Consider the following 21489-nt stretch of genomic DNA (forward strand, 5'->3'; position numbering starts at 1 on the left):
TAGTGCCGAATGCTTAAGCTAGCATCACTATTACTGTAGCTCATACTTAGAATTAGGGATTTGAGCAAACCCCTGATGGTATTAAACTTAAGTGTAACCTGTCGTCCCGCACCGTGTTGCCTCAGATCCTGCAGGATTATTGAGGAGAAGCACAATGTTACTTGTATTAGCGTTTAGGCTTGAAATGGGCGAAAAATCCTAGAATGCATGACCAAAAAAAAAAAATACAGAAGAAAAAGGCATTATTTTTTATTATGCAGCAATGTTTTAATGTTTCAGTAATGTGAACTAGTCACATGTTTAGACATACCTTCTTGGTTCTCAATGTTTGTGACTCGAGAGCCCTGCACTGTCCAACACAAACAAACAAACAATAAATAAATAGATAACAGCAACTGTAAATTACTTTACACACAGAACAGAAGTTTCAAGACTTTCAAGAGGGCCACAGGGTGACTTAAAATTATTATTATTATTATTAAAAGCATTTGGTGATTCCAGAAGTCTCAAATCTTCCAAAGGGGGCCACGGGGTAACTTTAAATTATTATTATTATTATTATTATTAAAAGCAAAAAACATACATGCATTGTAAATAAAAACAATAGTTGAGGGTAAAAATAAATAAGAATTCAATCTTGATGTTGCAATTTATATCTTATTTGTTTTTTTAGCATTTTAATTAAGTGTCACTAATGATATTAATATTAGTAACTCTTAATATTATTAATATTAATACTGATATTAAAATCATTATTAATAGAGTGGTTCTCAAACAGGGGGCCTCAGCAAACTTCCAAGGGGTCACGGAATGACTTAAAATGATTATTTATTTGTATTTAAGTCATTCTAACTCTTTCCCAGCCATTGACGGAAATTCCCGGCTTTCCATGTTTTCACAGTTATACGGTAGGGGGGCTACTGCACGTCTTCTGAAAGAGTGCAGAATCTCTTGATCAAAACACATGCAAAGAAAATGCAGAAACATGCAATATCATATGTAATCATATGCTTATGCAAAACATCGCGATCATCAATATTAAACAGCATATAAATCAAAACTACCTAATGTTACAGAATGAAACGTCGACCCAGGACGAGCTCTGTGACTGTGAAGCTTTGGGGGTGTTGATGGACTCGATCTACTCCATCTGTGTTTTGATCACCGTTCTGAATCCGATCCTGATGTAGTCTTTGATTAAAAACACGATTCTCTCAGCTTTTTGCTCAAAATGTTGCTTTTGTTTAAAAGCAGAGCGTCTGTTCTTTCTTTTGATATATTGCACAACAAAAAAAATTGGGGGCCATGAAAAATTGTAAAAAATGATCAAAAATGTTGTGAGAGTTAAGGGTTTTATTAAAAGATATAAACATTATTACATATTATCACCCCCTTCTAGGGTTAAAGTTGTATTTATGTAATTCTACAGTATTTAGGGACCAGAATACCAGAGACTTTGGAGTCGTGTGGGCTTTTTTTTTTTTACTTGGACCAATAAGTAACCACTCATAACTGCATCACAACATACTAACAACCACTCTAGCACTCAGTGTAGTTGTGTTTTTGAAGATGTGACATTTCTGTCTATGCTGGTCGTCATATGGAAATTAATTTTGATGATTTTCATGTGCCGATAATGAACTTTTATGCCCACTCCTTTTTATTTAGAACTTTAAATAAGATGCTACTCTCATTTCTGTTGACATGCTTTTACATGAATAATCTCACCTGTTAAAGTGCACGTCAGTCTCGGTAAATAAGCTAGTGTGATCTTAATTATTCTTCTCCTCTTGATGCTGATTGGTCCCCAGTGGGTGGGTCTGACTTGATTAGATTGGAATCCTGACAGCCTCTCAGTCTTTGCTTGGGTTGGCACAGAATAACAAATCCGGACAGCAGACGCAAGACATTCATGCAGGCCAATATTAATAAAGCTTCATCAACATTCAAATCAGTGTTGGTGTCAGTGAATCAAAGCGTCCTTCCAGTTGGTCACGCACTCATTAATATGCTTCTCATTTAAAGTGTGTCTGAAGTTTCTGGACTTCTAGTTTGACTGAATCTTTATTTTAATGTAGCGAATTAATTCTTGACACTTTATTAACATTTCAGCCAATCAGATGCTTATCCGAGGGACCGCCAGTGGTTCATATTGTTATTCTTTTGACTCTTAGACTTCTTAGACTCAGCACTGACTTCATTAAACATCGTCGCACGTATATATGCAATTGGAAGATGATTAGCGGGGCTAACCCTGATCACCGGGGCCATGATCTCGTCACATGAATTAGTTCCTGTTCAGAATGAGAAAGCTCCTAAACCCTTGTGGCCATTCTATTTTTTCCGCAGTTGTACCAGATCTTGCTCTGATAAAGTCGAGTCGAGAAAACCCTGTGAGATTTAGTAATATAAAGTTTGATATAGAATTAATGAAATGTTCTGCACTGACATGATTAATGAGTTAGTTACTTGTTAGTCTCATGATAAATCATATAATATTTAAGTCTTTTGCCCATACTCTCATGTATTTTAATTTTAACAGTTATCCCAGTGCAGTGTCTTGCCCCAAAGGCGTCCATTATAAATGCATTGCTGTAAAAGCTGTTTTTGATGAACATTCTGGATGTCCGTAATGATCAACTGTAGCTCACAGATACTGTCAGTAGAGCTTAATACTCTGTCCTAACCTGGTTTTAGACTTTCACCACTTCCAAAACACCAATTTAACTCCTCATTATATCCATTTTAATCACTCAATAATTTAAAAAGTCTTCCTGTTGATGAAAGAAACCTATTTGTTTATATATCATTCATATTTTATTATCCTAACATCCGCAATCATCCACGTTCACATACTGTAATAGCACTTAGAATAATGTGTGAGTGATGATTGCAGCGTGCGGCTTTTGAATCTCATGTACTTGTATATTGTCTCTGTGAATAGTGGGAGTCATTTAGCCTAGAGCACTATAGTGCAATTTCAATAGGAGATGCTGCATGAATGAAACGTGTATTGATAATACGTCTCACTAAAACGCTGGCTGCTTTTATTAGAGTCATGTTTTATTTCCTTGGTAGTCACAATAAAAACAGTTTAGATCAAACAGCCGAGTGAACTGAGACATGAAGCATCCCATTACGACAACACGAGCTGTGGGAATACATCACTGTGAGGCTTGTAAACGTGGATCAGAGCTTAGGTTTGGAGTGGGCTCTTGCTGTCAACATTGAGTTTTATTCCAGTAACCCCACCCAATGAACTCTGCATAACCCTCCTGCTAACTCCTCCCCTTTTGCTCTAGCCCCACCCCCTTCTCCTGCCTGCTCCCTGGAAGGCTCCTCCCCTTCCCCCTCCCTCTCTGTCTTCTACTGACTCTTCCCACCTTCCCCTAACCCAACTGCTGTTCTGCCCTATAGGTCGGATGACAGCGACTCCTCTCTCTCGGAGGTGTTCAGGTAGAGATCTCTGTCTGTCATTCTGTTCCCTGTTGTCTGGTTGTCCCGCCTGGTCACACCCCCACCAGGTGTGGTCACGGCGTGAGCATGCATGTACCCTTTCCATTTGCGTCCTGTGCTGTGAGCTCTGTAAGAGTTGAATGAACCTTATGGATGGACTTGATTGAATAGCTTTAACGATCTTGAAGGTTCAAAGGAAGGAAAAAAACGTTTCAAAATCGTGTACTAAATGTACTTGCTTAAATGTCAGCTTTTGACACAAAATCATTGGATTGATTGCTTCCTGGCGATCTGTTGGGAAGGCCCTGTTACAAACCCTATTTGAATCTCGCAACAGCTCTGGACTGGGATCAAAAGGTGGCATCCCACTAGCCAACTGAACTGCCTTTATTTTTCTCTGATTTCCCTGAAAAATTGTCAAAATAACTAGATCTGACAGAGTACAGCCTCACTGGTTGCTGCCAAGGCCGTGAGAGGCTGCCTCACCAACCGGTCAATTCTTTCAAGCCGTCCAGAAGTTGTTTGAGTCAGCAGGGCCATTAACTCAGGGTTAACACCCACTGGCTGAGAGATGCCCTGTTTCGTGATTCTTCAACAACTATGCAAATAAGGCTTACTAAAAAAAAATTGTCTGGAAAATTGGCTAGAGAGATGCCGGCCGAATTTGTTAACATGTCCAGCAAGTTTTACATCTTTTGGTCCTTTGAACCACCACTGATCTAATTTTATTTTTGGCAAAAACTTTGTTTCTTCTGGTCTCTGTTGTAAAGGCTGCAAAAGAAAATTGGTTCACACAAACCCCACAGGTTCAATTTAGTATGTTACTCAATATTCTTTTCTTATCCAATACAGCGACACTGTGATTTCTCAGCACCCCATTATCCTGACAGCACAATCGCATTTTTCTTGTTTCCTTCGAGTTGTTCTCGTTATCCCATTAGAAGTTAATGACTCCATGATGGAACATGGAGTGCTTGGAACAACTCGGCCCCAAATTTCTTCTGAGAGGCAAATCTATTTAAGGAGAGAATCGCAGACAGCTGGCTTAACTTGTTCACCAAGTGAGTCAGTGGTGATAAACTATTCCAGAATGAAACAAAACAGCATGATGATGATGAATTTCACGCTATGATGTCTTATTATTTCAGCTAAATTGTCATAGCTAGGGCCAGTGTAACTGTGCACTTTGGATTAGTGTTTTTAGTCTGTGTGTGTGTGTTTTTTAAGATCAACAGCCTCTTTGATCGGCGTGAAGCTGAATGAGTCGGTAGGGAAGGCTTTTATTCTTTGAACTGCAGCAGTCTGCTCTAAATCCTGCTATGGCAATGTTCAGATAAGGTTCATTCATAACAACCCCCCTCTTCGTTTATCCATGAAAAGCACAGAACCTCCATATCCTGTCCTCCTCATGCTCGTCTTCTCTACCGAGGAGACTTGGATAGGAGGCAACAGGACAACAGCCCCCACCACCACCCCTCCCCCTTCACACCATGTATTTCTCAGAGCATCTGATTTCTTTGCTTTCAACCCAGCGGAAGGGTCCAAAACCACGAGCTCACTCCTCATTGGTTATGTGCTGCATGATGGTTTAGTTTTTAGATCATCATTCCTTAAAGTTTGCTGTTGTAATGTTTTGGTTTTTGCACTCATGTGACAAGGAGTGTTTCCTTTTTCATGCGTTTTTAGTATCGCAGGGCTTGCATGTTTAGTTTCTTGCTGTGTGTGCATAGGCTGATTTTTGGTTTATGGCTGTAATGTTTAAAGCACAGCATGGCACTACACCTGTATTGAGTTTGTTTGATTGACACTCAGTAAGAAATAAAATGTCCTTATTCACTCTAAACTCTAATTCCTCACTTATCGACTCAAATGAGCAAAAAATTAAGCTGCATGGTGTGGAGAAATTGCTTAGTGCTCATTACTGGAGCTTGCTAAGACAATCAGCACCATTACCCAACTCTCAACTGTGAACTGTTTTGCCTGGTGGGCAATAAAAGACAACAAAAAATCTCTGAAGGAAGGAGACTGAGCCTTACCTAGAGACGATGAGGTGTCTTAATTTGACATGGTTAGCAAACACATTGAACACCCTAACATCAAGGCGATGAGTTTTGCATGGGCAAACACCACTTATATTTTCTTCAGATGGAAAAAAATCTAGTTGCATATACAATTAAAAAATGTTAATGAAATGTAAACACTGCTTAAGTTGAATGCTGTATCACAAAGACATAAGTTACTAATGTTTTAAACCCCTCACACAATGTTCGTCTGGAACCCGATCACCGCCAGTTCCTGTTTGCCGGACATCCCTGGAGTTTTTTCCACTTTAGAGAGCACAAATGTGCCAACAGCAGCCTCTTGCGTTTCATCTGTCCTCAGAGAGTCGGGATGTCCCAGTTTCCTCTTTAATCAGCCATCCTCTTGTCACCTCTGTTCGACTGCGCCTGCACAGAGGCTTTGACGGCTCCACCATCATTAGGACTTCACAGGCGCTGAGCCGGACAGAGGCTGATCTCAGCCCACAGGAGACCAATTTCCCTTCATCCCAAACTCCAGCTTCATTTCCGTCTCGCTCGGTCGACAGGAAAGAGCGTTCTGAGTCTGGGCTGGTTGGGAACGCTGTCAGCCTGAAGGGAAAGAGCCTCATTATATTTTTAGGGAAGGGGAGGCTTGTTTAGCCATGCCAGGTTGTATGTGGGCTAATTGGCAGCCACAACTGGAGTTGCAATATTTTCTCGGCAGCAAAAACTGACACCAAAAAGAAAGGTGATTTTTGAAGAGCAATTCCTACTTTTGATTTTGTTTTTCTTCTGACAGATTACTTCCACCTGTTTACTCTGAGAAATGACTTGTCAACTTTCCAGGAGGGGTCAGCACTGAGCTGAAAACACCCCCACTGTTATGACTGACATAATGCATCCTCCGCTCTGCACAAGGGGGAACATGGGAAAATAAGACCGAAATAAGACAAGAGATGAGAGATCAACCCCAAAGTCATTTTTACTTGTCTTGGTCCCTCAAGTATATGTCCTTGAGACTTTACATTTTATTTTTGTTTCCTGAAGTTCTAGATCAGTTTTATAGACGAATCCTCTCCTCCGTCTAAGCAACATGTGTGTTTAGAACATATCTCTTGTGATAGAAACCCTCATTTAGCCCTTGCCAGTGGTCCATCATAAATCTCACCAGAAATTTGGCTTGCCAGCTGTCAGTAAACATTACATCCATTTGCAGTTGGCTCTGTGGTGCTGTTAACGATGGATGTGGAGATTGCAGTTTTCAATTGCACACCAGCTTGCCTGTGCTATTGTTGGGGGAAAACAGAAAAAGCCAGTGGATTCAGTCCAAGACGAAACATTGTCCGCTCCTCGATGTGATGTGAGCGACTATGACAGGTGTTGTGTGATGGTTCTGCCAAGTCCGTCAGCCATTAGACAGACCACAAAATGGTGACATCATAACACGAGTCCCAACATGGTTGAGAGCAACTCTTCCTGCCTCTCCTTTATCTGGCTGCAGTCTCAATGATTGACAGGTTGTAAAACTGATGGGCAGTTTGACGGTGTTCATACTGGTGAGGAAGAGATCTGAAGTGTCTTTTGGGAGCTGCTGGGAAACTCTGTGGTCCATAATTGGGACCATCTCAGGCTGTCAAGAGGAAGAAGTGCTGCCTGTCTCCAGCAAAGAGTCTTTTAAACAATTTATGTGGATATAAATAAGTTTAAAAAGCCCTGTGTTGCTCTGCATCCTCAGACATGGTGGGATCCTTTTCATCCCTGCCTGAGTGCAAGAGTTTCAGGAGATCATTTGCAAATTCACGTGCACAAGCACCATGCACAAGTTATATTTACTTCCTGCTCTTGTGCATATCGACTGGATAATGGACTAGGCCAATAGGGGAAGTGGCATCAAAAGCCTCAAGATATGCAATTAAGGAAATTAACACCAGGGCCCTTTCTGCATATGACCCAATGGCCAGCGAACACAGTGGTACATACAGTAGAGTGCATGTTTGAAATGAGGGCCCGCAAAATGCAGGATACAGATTTGCAATTAGGGACTGCAGTGGTGGGGGCAGTGGGCTCCAAAGACTTGTGCCCATGTGCCTTTTGGGACCCTGACGTGTTCCGACCCTCCAAAATGTCAGAGATATCCGAGTTATAGTAAATAATATGCTACTTTTGGAATGCTGCTACTACTACTACTACTACTACTACTACTACTACTACTATATGCTGCTATACTACTATGGAAAACCGTGCAGAGCTGCTTAACATCGGCATCAGTCCCATACTTTGGGGTCTAGAGATAAACATTATACCTTCACTTGCAACACAACAGAGCCGATCATGCTTCTGCAAAGCATATGGACATTGAAGATGTCTTAAAATAGATCCACTTTCTGTGCCACCCTGCAAACTCAGCAGTGACCAAATGAGCCACTTTGAAATGCGGATTTAGGCTTTTGAACCAAAGTCCACAACTCACAGAGGACTTGGCTGCAGTTTGCATCAGTCAAGCAGGCTTCCCTTTCAAGTGTGCATTCGGCTTTGCTGTCGGTGTGACATCGACGTCACGTGTATCGGCTCCCCTGCTGTTTGGCACTGGTACACTATTATAGGACATTATTAACACCTGCTCGATATATGGAGTCTGTTATATTGTTTTCACTGATGTCCGTCTGCCTGGCTGATGGCCATATGCTGGGTGACCCGTGGAGCCTGAGTGGCGGACTGGACGAGAGTGCTGTTAAACACAGCTGGAGTCTGATAAATCAAATGAAATATCAGCACGTTGACAATGAACTCCACGGAGAGCAACCGAAGGGTGAAGGTCTGAAGTGTGCAGGGTTCATCCACCGGATCTCACAAAACAATCAAGTCTGCCTAGGACCCCAAAGCAGGCTGAAAGAACATTTGATGAGTACTCTATTCAGTGCCTGATAAAAGATTAATCAAAATTGCTTTATGATGCATGTTGTTTAATACTTTATTTTTTAAGATTGTGTTACATATAGTGACAAATAGACTAATCTTTGCATTTTTCAGCTTAACAGCTTAATGTACTTGTTTAGCATACTGTTAACATAGCATACTAGCTTAGCCCATACCCTAAGTCTCTTACCCTACATATAAACACAGCAATCTTTACAGCTTTAAATCATCCATTACCATTTGTGGTCCTAGGCGGACTCTGGTAGTGATACTATATTGGCTCCACAAACCTCACAGTAATTAGGTTAATGTATCGGGATTCATCATATCGGGAGACCTTCTTCCTATTTGTATCTTTTCTTTCTTTCTGTTCTCCCTATCTCACTCTTCTTTCTCACATCCACACACAAAAAAGGCTTTTGTTCATCCATGTGGAACAGATGGCACACTTTGTATTTGAACACAAACAAGCTTTGTTGCATCCTTTCCACCCACTCACTTTGAGACTAACCTCACAGTCTTCCTCACTTCAGTACAGTGAAATGCTACGTGTCTTTGTGCAGGGGTGTGATCACTCCCACAGGTGGGCTGAAGGGGGGCAGGACGGCTCCTCTACAGTGCGTGGCAATGGCCGAGGGACACACCAAACCTGTGCTCTGCCTGGATGCCACTGACGAGCTGCTTTTCACCGGCTCCAAAGGTACAGTGTGCACCATTAAGGTTCATTCTCACAGTTATTTCTCTCTGAACCTTTGACATGAAAACATAAACACCCATTAGCATAAACATTTGATCCAATTCGAAATACATTTTCTCTTTGCTTCGAGGTCAAAGTTTCAGCATGCTTTGAGCTATTCAACATCCCATTGCTTTAAAGAAGGCTAACCGTGGGTAGCTTGATCTTTTGAATCTATAGTTATTACTCACAATGCTGCAATTATTTTTAAGCATGTAATATTCCTCTAATGGGGGTTATTTTCTGGAAAACAGGTCATATTGCTTACGGTTCAGGTCATTTGTATGGGCTTCGTTAAATATAGAGCCTTTAAAGGAGTGAGCAAAGTTGAGCATAAAGGCCCCGATGTACTTCAAGTGAAATCGAAGAACGAACTGATGTGCCTTCATTTCGAACCAAATCAGGCCAAAACGAACTTCGTTTGAAGTTTGTTTTGGGAGTTCGAAACAGCTCGCCAAAGCAAACTTTCCGGAAAAGTTTGCTTTGGCTGGTAAACACCTTTGTTTTACCATTGGTCCGTGGCAATTACGTAATAGGTAGGTGTGCGCGGAGGCTCCGCCTTCTTTCACGTGAAAATCTTTTCCAGTTCATTTCTCCTCACGAGTCCGTTGCGGTCAAACGTCCGCCAGTGAAAACGTGAACACACTGGAGGAGCTGCTTTATAGTAGAAAATTAAGCTGTACTTCTGATGAAATGAGACACTGACACTGTTTTTCATGTTTAATACGGTAAAGCTGCTTGATTTTAAGCAATCTATTGTATAAAGTGCTATATATATAAACGGGACGTGACTATACTGAATTGCTGAGCTCGTGCAAACATATTCAGGTTGCTATGATCAGAACCTAGCTTGGTTAGTTGATTACCTAATAAATAGTCCATAAATATTGTCGTCAGTTTGTATTGCGTTAACACTTTCTCTGACAAGTGGATGCAGTGAGACCTGCTTTCCTGTTTGTTCATGTGACGTTCAGCATAAAGCCAATGTTTAACCTTCTGCCAGTGGTGCTGTGTGCCTAAAGCCCAAAATATACTTTTTAGAATTTTGTCAATATGAAAGTCGTCCTCAGCATAGAAAGCATGCTCTGTACAAACACAGCCTGATTTTTCTAACCTCACATATTCTGTATGGTCACCTTGCGCATGTGGCTTTACTAGTTTGCACCAAGTAATTGGCCCACATGCAAAACTGCCCCGGGCCATTGTTTCACAGTCGAAAAATAAAACGAGTTGGCACAACAACAAACTACTTAAGGATGCAACCAGAGACTCCCACACTGATGAGCGCTTGCGTGAGGGGATTAAGGGACACCCACAACTATAAACTACAAAGACATATTTATCACTCGCACAGTAACTTCTGGAGAGAAATAGCACTTTCTAGTGTGCGTGTGTGTCAACCGCCTGTGCTTGCGCATGATATTAAATATATTATACAGTTCTTTTTAATGTGCTGAGTGTTCGCATCAAAATGGAAGTACACTTAGGACTTAAGGAGGCAGACGCCTGCCGTAGTGCATCGTAAACGAGATGATTAGTAAAAAAACAATGTTTTTTCAGATCGAACCTGCAAGATGTGGAATCTGGTGACCGGACAGGAAATCGTGACCCTGAGAGGACATCCTAACAACGTAGTGTCTGTCAAATACTGCAGCAACTCCAGCCTGGTCTTCACCGTTTCCACATCGTATATCAAAGTATGGGACATTCGTGATTCTGTCAAGTGTGTCCGAACATTCACGTGAGTATCTTTTCAGTGTCTGAAATTGGCAACTAGCTGTAGCATCTGAATGCACTTGGCGTAAAGTTTAGAACGAAAGTGTAAACTTTGTCCGTCCATCATTAGGTCGTCGGGTCAGGTGGTCTCAGGTGATGCCTGTGCTGGTACAACCACCCGCACCATCACTACAGCCCAGGGCGAGTATCAGATCAACCAGATCGCCCTCAATCCCACCGGATCGGTGCTCTATGCTTCTGCAGGCAACACTGTCCGCACATGGGACCTCAACAGGTGCATAGTTTATTCCTAAGCCAAGTACAGGCAGAAGTAGTATTAGCATTTATTGATGTCCATTTATTGATGAATTCAAAAACCCACCAGGCAAGTGTGCTGTACAGAGTTCATCACCATGTGCATATTCTGTTCTCAAAACACGTCAGTGTTTTATAATAAATGTTGTGGTACAGTTGGCTGATTTGAAGATTTTGTGTGCAGAATGCAGGCCACTGGGAAGCTGACAGGACACATTGGGTCAGTCATGTGTCTTACAGTGGGTTATTCTGGAGGAGGCAAGGATCAGGTGATCACTGGATCCAAAGACCATTACGTGAAGGTCCGTTTAACCATTTTAGTTGATTTCCCTTTTATTTATGTCTGTTTTTCATATAGACTTCTTCTACAGCCGTGGCCAAAAGTATTGGCAGTGACATCAGTTTTGTGTTTCGCAAAGTTTGCAGCTTCAGTATTTGAAGATTATTTTTTCACATGTTTCTATGATATACTATGAAAACAAGACTTTTATTGGCAAAGACATTCGATATATGCTTAGAGTCCAGGTTTACAGTGTTTACTCTTCTTCATAACCTCTGCAATTTGCTCTGGCATGCTGGATATCAGGTCAAATCCTGACTGATGGCGATCCCTTCGCCTTATTAGTGCTCGGAGTTCACAATTTGTGGGCTTCTACTTGTCCACTCTCTGCTTTTTAGGACTGACATCAGGCTCTCTTATGGGATTAAGATTCCTGGTCTGGATCCAAAATTTCACTGTAATGATCTCTGAGCCACTTCATTATCACTCTTGCTTTGGGGCATGGTGCTCCATCATGCTGGAAAATATACGCATCACTACCAAATTGCTCCTGGATCATTGGGAGAAGTTGCTCTTGCAGGACGTTTTGAAACCATGCTTTATTCCTGGCAGTGTTTTTGGGCAGAATTGTGAGAGAGCCCACTCTCTTGGGTCTCAGGATGCTTCACTGTCGGCATGACACAGGACTCATGGTTGCGTTCACCTCTTCTTCTCCGGACAATCAATTTTCCAGATGTCCCCAACAGTCGGAAGGGTGCTTCATCAGAGAAAATTACTTTGCACCAGTCTTCTCCTGTCCAGTCCTTGTACTTCCTGCTGAATTTCAGTCTGTTCTTGATGTTTTTCTTGGAAAGAATTGGCTTCTTTGCTGCTGTTCCTGACACCAGGCCGTTTTCCAAAAGTCTTTGCCTGCCTGTGTGTGCAGATGCGCTCGTCACACCTGCTGCCAGTGTTGAGAAAGCTCTGCACTGGCGATGACATCATTCTGTATCTGACAGAATAAGGTCTGTGGTAAACATAAGTTAGCGATACTTGAACATCTCACACATCTTTATAACGTATGTTTTTTACTTATTAGAAACATACGTTGTAAAAAAAACATTATGTCTGTTATGTATTTTTTTAAACAGAACAGCTTCACACTTTCCATATGGGTGTGTGTAATTGACGTTGTGGAGCAAAACGTTAAAGTATCGTCAAGTTATGTTTACCACAGACAGATTTCGCTCATAAATTGAAAAACCCATAAGAAAATCTAATAACATTGACAGCCAATCAGAATCCATCCTGCTTCAATCAGCTTCAGCATTTAAAGCTGCAGATGACAAGCTCCCACTTAATAATAAACAGAACGAGATCGTTCGTTGGTGTGGACGCTAATATAGTTACCGTAATAATAATTATCTTATAGTTGTCATTCTTAGTGTGAATGGACCGTAACAAGAAAGTTGAGTTCTGGAACTTTCAGTATGTTTTTGTTTTTTTAGCACTATGTCGAAAAGATGAAGGAAAATTTCATTTCTCAATTCATGACTCCTTTAATGCAGATATTTGACATTGCGGAGGGAGCCCAGGGCAACATCGGACCGGCTCATAACTTCGAGCCCCCTCATTACGATGGGATTGAGTGTCTCGCTGTGCACGGTGACATACTGTTCAGTGGTTCCCGTGACAACGGCATTAAGAAATGGGATCTGGGACAGCAGGAACTGATTCAGGTAAAAATTAAAAGATTAATATTACATGTATGCGCATTTTGGTCTTGTATTAATGCGTGAAAACGTAATGTCATGTCACATGAACCCCACCCATAATACACACCCTGTTTAGAATGTATCAACTATTTGTGGTTAAATATATTAATTCCTGTGCTATGTACAATCAAAGTCAAAGCAAAGAGCCATGTGTGGAGAATGTTTTTCCTTCTTTTCCTGTAATTACCAAAAGAAACTAAGATGAAATGTAGATTTAGTCTTTCAAAAAAATGTCAGTAAGATTTTTTTAAAGTTAAATATTAATGTAGGAAAAATAAGCAAAGAACTGTCTGACTATTAAGCTGTAAGTGCTTTAAAGAAATTAAATTGTATTAAAGTTGAGACATGATTGACAGCGACAAAATTACAATATCCAAACCCGAAAAATAATATATACACAGACAAATGATGTTTCATAAGGTAATAATCCAGCGTTTACCTATTGTTCCTGTGTCAATAGATGTAGAATAGCTTGATTCATCACTGGAGGTTGACGTCATGGCGCTCTGACTGCTGAGGAAGCTCTTAGTAATAAGTTTGATTTGAATGGTTTCTCCAGCTGATTATATTAGACAAAAACACATTCCAACATTTCCCATCATCCAGAGCTTAAAGGTCAAAAATAATGGAAGATTATTATAAGACGACATGAAAATGGGTTCGACATATCGAGTCTCCTACCCGTCAAGGATATTTGAATTATGTATTACACAGGTAAATTTCATTGTCATGTTGATAATTTCATCGCATTTTGATGCTGAAATTGGAAATAGAGAATAAATATCACCTGGAGAAACAATGTGCCATGATGCCGGAAGCTCTTTAAATGTATTTACCTGTAAACATTTTCAGTTTATTGTCACTTTTGGGCATGAAGATGAAAGATTCCTTTATATAAAGTGATATCTTCACGTCAATCTTTAATTTCTTTTCATTATGCAAATGTATGCAGCGCTCCCTCACTCTTATATTAAATACACACACACATCTGGGCTAAATCAGTTCACAGCTTTTATTGCACATCCATATCTTTTTTTTTTTTTTTGATTTTTTTTATTGACTGACAGAATTCCCCTCAATAGGAAGACGCTTAAATCCCTGTGCAGTTAACAGTGTGTAAGCAGTGAGTTTATCTAAACACACACATTACATTACGCCTGTCTTCTCTGATTGAACCACTGGGGAAATCTGCCATGATAAAGTGCTTTGGTTGCTCTCTTTTATGAGAACTTCTGTCCATTTCCCCACAGGCCTGAATCAGCTGGAGCTTAGTGGTTAGAAAAAGATTCTTAATTCTCTTAGCTCTTTTATAGCATCTGTATAATCCTTCTTTAGTATCTGAATTTTATTTTATATTTCTGTCTATTTCTCTTACTCTGAGGCTTGTTTAAATTTTAATTTGGCTAGTTTGTTGAACTCATTTGTAGTCTTATTATTAGTGGTGTTTGCCATCCCTTTTACTGTAGCTGAATATATGCGCTGTATTGCGTATTCATTGTAATTTGACCTGTTCTTCAATTAATGTCTTTGAATAAATCCATTTTATGACAGCCACCATTTAAATGTTTATATTAAAAAAAAATTGTAGAAACATAATTATGTAATTAAAAATGTATTATAACGTTATTATAAAAACTTCCTTATGTGTAATTTAAATGTACGTAGCCTACAAATCAATTAACTTTAACCTTTAATATTATAATGATGTACCAACTGGGGTTCCCTGTATAGCTTACAGAATTAGTTGACAGATATTTTTTCTTTGAGGAAATTTCAGGTCTGCATTTTCTCCATTGTTGCAGCTCCTCTCTTTCCAGTCTGTCAGTAATGCTCTGTTTAGTTCCTGTCTCTAGAAGCCCCTCCTTCTGAAAAACACAATGGGCCCTATTTTAACGATCTGAAACGCAAGTATCAAATGCGAAACACAAGTAACTTTGTGGGCGGATCTCGGGCGCTGTTGCTATTATACCGGCGGGATAAATGACTCTTGCGCCCGGCGCAAATCTAAAATGAATTGGTCTGAAGTCGCTCCATTACTCATAGGTGTGGTTTGGGCGCAACGTGAAATAAACCAATCAGAGCGTCATCTCACATTCCCTTTAAGAGCAGGCGTGCTTGTTCTATAGCGGTTTGCTATTATAACGGCGGATTTGCCAGGCGCGCGCCAGGAGCGGTTCAGAGCCGAGGAGACCGGCGTTCTCGTCAGGGCCGTAAAACACAGAGAGGTGACATTGGGGATGGAGAAACACACCCAGATTAGCTTCGGTTAAACAGGCGTATAATAATTTGGGTAAATGTGTAAGCTAGATTTATGCATATTTTTTCACTTCTTCATGGACACCACAATGATTTCGCTCGTGTGGTAATATTTTTCCTTGTAATTGTGAATGGTTTGCAAAAATTGGAACTGCTGCGTCTGTGTAGATGAGAGAAGCAAAGTGTATGCGCGTTGTGCACACGGCCAAGCATGCGCCCTTAAAATAGTATCTGAACGCGCCACTGACTTTAGACTAGGTTTCTGTTTTCTGAAAGTGCAATATAGCGCCATGGAACGTTTACACCGGAACGCGCCTCCTCTTTTCGCTGAACCGCCCCCAGGAGCACAAGTTCATTCCCTAATTTACCGACGTGCGTCTGTGGAGGGAAAAGTCCGCTGTGCGAAGGTGCAAAATAGGAATGATACATGCGTCAGTGTACAAAGTCAATTGCGCTGGGTGCAAGATAGGGCCCAGTGTGCTCTGATTGGTCGGCTGGATCAGTGTGCTGTGATTGGACAAGCGCTTTGAGTGTGTTTGGAAAATGTCCCGCCCATTACCATAACCTCCAGTCTTAACACACTAACTAACTCAACCAGACCTCATCCTTTATTGTGCGTATCACTTATTTATATGAGGAATATTGTGACATGTTCGTTCCCTGAAGAAAACTCAAGACTACAGTGGAGGTGTTTCAGGGAGTTCAGAAACAGTGACACAGATAAAGAAAAGAACTCCTGCTGGAGGGGCTTTGTGCCTTAATATAGAAGAGGTGGTCTAAAAATCAAATGTTTCTTATTCCTCCACAGCAAATCCCAAATGCGCACAAGGATTGGGTGTGTGCTCTTGCGTTTGTACCCGGGCGGCCCATGCTCCTCAGCGCCTGCAGGGCGGGAATGCTCAAGGTGTGGAACGTGGACAACTTCACGCCCATCGGAGAGATTAAGGGCCATGACAGCCCCATCAATGCCATCTGCACTAATTCCAAACAGATCTTTACTGCCTCCAGGTACGTAGCTCATGCAGGAAGAAGCTAAAATATTAGTGATGCGCAACTCATGCACAATGTTGTGTGTTTGGTTCTTTCAGTCTTTTAGACTGGTCTGCAAATTAAGCACTAATTTTCACACTTGAACACTAAGTTTCAAGTTGCGATGAAACTCAATCATTTATTCAACCGATTTGTTCAAAAAGCTGATTCGTTCAGGAGCAAAGCTTTATGAGTTGAGCATGAATGTATAAGGAACGAACCACTGCTGTGAGATGCACTTCAGTTCTGCTGTGGCTTTGCTTGGAGCTGCACTATAAGGACAAAAGCATTGGGACACGCCTCTTAATTATTGAATTCAATAGTTTCAATCAGACCCATCAGCCGTGGTGACTGTATAAAATCAGGCATCTAGCCATGCAGTCTGCATTTACAAACATCAGTGAAAAAATGTGTCTGAAGAGCTCAGTGAATTCAAGTGTGGTACTGTGACAGGATACACCATTGCAATAAATCAGATCGTGAAATTTCATCCCTGCTAGATATTCAACGGTCAACTGTAAGTGGTATTATTGGAAAGTGGAAGCATTTAGGAACAGCAGGAACTCATGATGCGTCTGAAATCGCATGATGTGTAGTAGGTACTACATTTGGTTTGAAACGTACTTTGTGACCATTAAAAAAAAGTCTATATAGTATGAATGTGGGTAATATGAATGCAATTTGGTCATACTGCATCCGCCATGTTGTCATTGTCATGTGACCTACGACATCAGTTGCGCTGCATTACCTCCAGTCAGAAATCCTCTCCTGTGGCCTCATGGGATAGTAAAGTGTCCATCGAATGCACACTTCAGACTCGCTGGAAGTCAGAAGTAGTAATATAGAAGTAGGCATGTTCAGACACAGCATTAGTCTGTATTTTATATTTCGATATCATAAAAATATAAGACAAAAACTCATACAGAGGCATATGTTGCATTTAGGGCGATTGTTACTGCTTTCAACTGGACTACATCATGCAATGAAAGCATGCTCTGTCAAGACAAAATGAGTAAGAGACAAAATGACTGCCTTCACATCATTAAAACAACAATTACCATATTATCGTAGACGATACATATTGTACATGCCTAGTTTAAAGCATTTAAAATGTCACGTAATGTGTGGAAATGCATTGATCTAAAAGACGAATTGTTTGTTCGAAAGACCCTGTTCGTAGGTTGAACTTCCCAAATTAGCAGGAACTTCTGAGGTGCATTGGGAAAACAAGATGAAGAGAACAGGTTTTAAATATGGTAATTTTGAAATGATAATATAAGCAGTTATTTACGGCGCTGTAATGGTTCTAAATGGGTCGTCAGCTCAACGAGTCCGTTATGTGTTGCTCGTCTGTTTCTGTGACACTGTTCAGTCTCTTACTCTCTTTTTTCCAGACAGTAGACTGCTTAGAAATGTTCACTCAGACTAATATGTTGTTAAGACCTACTTTTGTGTATTTCAGGGTGCTTGTTTGTAGAGCAGATGGTGCAGGCAGGGGATTGTGGGATTGTTTGACTGTTCTTCATTAACGGCTCTCCTGTTCCTTCATCTCTCTCTCTCTCTCTCATGCCTTCATAACTGCAGTGACTGTCGTGTGAAGTTGTGGAGTTATGTCCCCGGGCTCACGCCCTGTCTGCCCCGTCGGGTCCTGGCCATCAAGGGCCGGGCCACCAGCCTCCCATGAGCCTCCACTAACCACCTCCTGCCTGCTTCCCTCTGGTACTGTCCTTTCTCTAGCTCATCTTCTAATGTCTCTCCGCTTCAGTACTTTTCTCCCCTTTTCCCTTTTCCCTCTGATAGTCCTAGTCCTCAGCTGAAACTCTTACAACACAGCGTACTTACCACATGAAAGTGGTCGTTTCAGCCTCAGACGGTGCGCCTGTGATTATCAGATGCGTTTCGCACATAAAAGTGTCAAGAATCTTCCAGAACTTCAAGTGAAATCTTAAGAATTTATCAGCCAATGGCTAATGATAGACATTATTTAGTCGCACAATTACATATGCGAGTGATTTACTCGCATTGTAGAGGGTTGTTATTTTCAGAATGTGTGCAAACATTTCAACAGAATGTAAAAAAAAAAAAAAGGTATAAATGTGAAGACAAGGGGAGCAAGTTTTAAAGTCGGCATGAAACGGAAGTTGTGCAAGTCTTTTCTTCCCTATTGTGATGTATATCTGAGTGAAACGGCTTCTGGAACAAGTAAAAATGTAGGGCGGGGCTTTTGTCTGTGAGGAATTGATTGGATGGTTGTGGTTTGTGATTGGTGGATCTCATGTGAGTGACAGGTTGCCCCGCCCTCATCATCAGAGAAGAGAAGAGATGCTGCAAGAAGGAGGGGAAGTTATTCTGATTCAAGATTATGAGGCACATGAATAAAAAAAAAAAAAGATAAATTATTTATAATAAATACTGCATTATTCCATCAAAAATTGAGAATTGTCCATTTTGATGTCACAAAATTTACCAAGAGAGATACATAAGTGAGGATTTAGGAAGAGAACGCGAGTTTATTCCACTGGAATAATTCATGAGATGTTGTTCATTAAGTCAGTGTGAGCAGGAATGGTTGTCGTCTTCACATTGCTAGAGCGGAACAAAAAAACTAAAACAAAAACAAAACAAGAACCTTCAAAAAGCTTGGAAAAAAGGAAGGAGCTGTTGCTGAAGAAGGTCTTGTGATATTAAATATCACATTGAAGCTTTACATTATTTTACAGATATTATTAGAGGTAGATGGGACATTTTTAACCCAGTCCTTCAAAGTGACAGATAATAACACTCTCTCTGCTGGTCTTCCATTCAAATGTTCAAATGTTTGCAAAATGATGAACAAATGTGCAATATTGTAAACAAGAGCACTCACCTATCAGTGAATTCTGTTTAATTCATGGGAACACAACACGGTTCATTAGTTAACATTAATGTATTAACTAACATGAACTCACAATGAGCAACACATTTGTTAATGTTAGTTAATAAAAATCCAGCTGTTCATTGATACAGTAGTTCATATTATTTCCCAGTGCATTAACTTATGTTAACAAATACAACTTTAGATGTTAATATTGTATTAGTAAATGTTGAAATTAACATTAACTAATTAAATAAATGCTATAGAAGTATTGTTCATTGTTAGTTCATGTTAACTAATGAAACCTTATTGTAAAGTGTTACCCAAATCATTTTGTTTATGATGTGACGAATCTGTTTGAAATGAGTAATTGGTAAAAAAAAAGAAAAAAAAGATTATGAATAAAAATAAACATTCGTAATTTTGAATAATCTAATATTTATTGTAATATATCAGCATAAAATATACAATTTTGTGGAAGCATCTATATGAAAATCAGTAAATAATTTTTTTGGAATGAATTCATTAAATAGACTGATTCTCTAACATGTATCTGACTTCTCAGCGCTTTGCTATATTGGAGAGAAAGGGAGACATTGGGCCGTTTACTCAGGCTGAGTGGTTTGACCGTCCCATCTTTACAACAGACTTTGACTGCTGGTCAAACAGAATGGTATTCTGGCAGACACTTGAGCAAAGGCGTGACAGTTCCTGAAGGTTAAAGACGAGCGAATGCGCTCGAGGGGACGCGAGCTGCACTGTCGGAGAACAAACGACACGGCTCAGCTGCGTCTTTTTGTTGTTGTCAATTATTTCTCACTCTGTCAGTTGTGTATCATCCATCTCTGTTTCCAGCCCTCTCATACTTTGCACCAGTATTGTTTCACAGGCCAACTTCTCAGATGTTTGATTCCACAGAACTTTCCCTCGGCTCTTTCACTTTGGCCCGGTAAAGAAGAATTCACTAATTAAACTCCATGTGTTGTTTTTTTCCCCCGTTTCAGTGTTGTCATCTTTCAGAGAGCAATAAAAACATATTGCACCTTCAATTGTGTTGACCACCGGTGGCGTAAATCCTTTTAATTGGTTCAAGTTAAGGTCTAGGAACCACAAGACACATCGCACTATCGCCCTGCTTTACCAGGATCCACTGCACTATTCTTGTTTTTAGCTGGTCATGTGTTAGCGCAAAGCCAAAGTGATGTTAGGAATGTAGGCTAAAACATTCTCGTAGAACATTTTTCATATCTAATCAGCAAGGTTTTTTTTTTGGCGTAAATCACATGAAATTGCATATGATTTATGCCTTAAACAGGAAAAAACATTTTCTACTGGGCTAAGTAATGATTTATTTAATTTAAGTTATATTTCCCTAAAAATGTGGTATTATCTTTGTAATATTGCTTGTATATATATCTACCTGCAAGCTTTTTTCAAGGTAAATTTGTCTCTTTCAAAAAAACACTTTGGGACTCCAAAAGGACACCTAATAACCAAATGATATAAGGAATCATAAATTGATGTTCACCAAAGCACACATGAAAAAAATGGAGAGAAAAAAATGACAGAACAAAACTTTACAGAATTCAGAAGGGGGAATGATGATAAAAATATATGCTATTAATATTGACCTTCATCCCAACTGAAAACTCAATCTTAATATCTTGCGTATCTTGCTTATGAAGTGAATGAATCAAGTTATCAAGTTATGATTAATAAAATCGAACATTAAAAGTTTTTTAACATTGTAATAATTTAACATTTAATCTCAAAATTAATGTAGAAACAACAAAGACTGTAGTCTATATTTTAAATCTTTTTTATGAATGAAGGCCAGTATCAGTAATGATCAGTAATATCAGTACTTTTTTGTCCTCAATTTTAACCATTAATTTTAGGCATTCAGCATTACAGTATAATTAAAAGCTATCTTTTTTTTTTTTTACATTTATTAGGCTTTAAATAAAATAACTTTTAATTTAAGTGAATTTAAAACCGTTTTCACATAATTTTCAGCTAGGTCTAACAGGAAGGATATATACAGAAATTGAATAAAGTTATCAAACACTTCACAGTCTTCACTGCATAAATTATAAATTACACATAGATTAATCCTTCTTAAATACTGCGTTAATAATATTTTTAACATGTTAAAC

The 21489-nt window shown here is 39.9% G+C and overlaps 1 protein-coding gene across 1 annotated transcript in view; it reads left to right on the plus strand.

The window, feature by feature from the left end:
* kif21b (kinesin family member 21B) overlaps window positions 1–18163 on the plus strand; it is a gene marked incomplete at its 3' end in the record, with an annotated part of 83607 nt that extends 65444 nt beyond the window's left edge. Inside the window, exons 27-33 of the mRNA XM_081357746.1 lie at window positions 8957–9093; window positions 10690–10870; window positions 10976–11140; window positions 11345–11462; window positions 12988–13158; window positions 16259–16458; window positions 18064–18163. Coding sequence (XP_081213872.1) covers window positions 8957–9093; window positions 10690–10870; window positions 10976–11140; window positions 11345–11462; window positions 12988–13158; window positions 16259–16458; window positions 18064–18163 — 1072 coding nt within the window. The remainder of the gene's footprint in view (window positions 1–8956; window positions 9094–10689; window positions 10871–10975; window positions 11141–11344; window positions 11463–12987; window positions 13159–16258; window positions 16459–18063) is intronic.
* Between the last annotated feature and the right edge of the window lie 3326 nt (window positions 18164–21489).

The sequence above is a fragment of the Scardinius erythrophthalmus genome (assembly GCF_964197995.2).
Source record: "Scardinius erythrophthalmus genome assembly, chromosome: 25".
In the NCBI taxonomy this organism is placed as follows: domain Eukaryota; kingdom Metazoa; phylum Chordata; class Actinopteri; order Cypriniformes; family Leuciscidae; genus Scardinius; species Scardinius erythrophthalmus.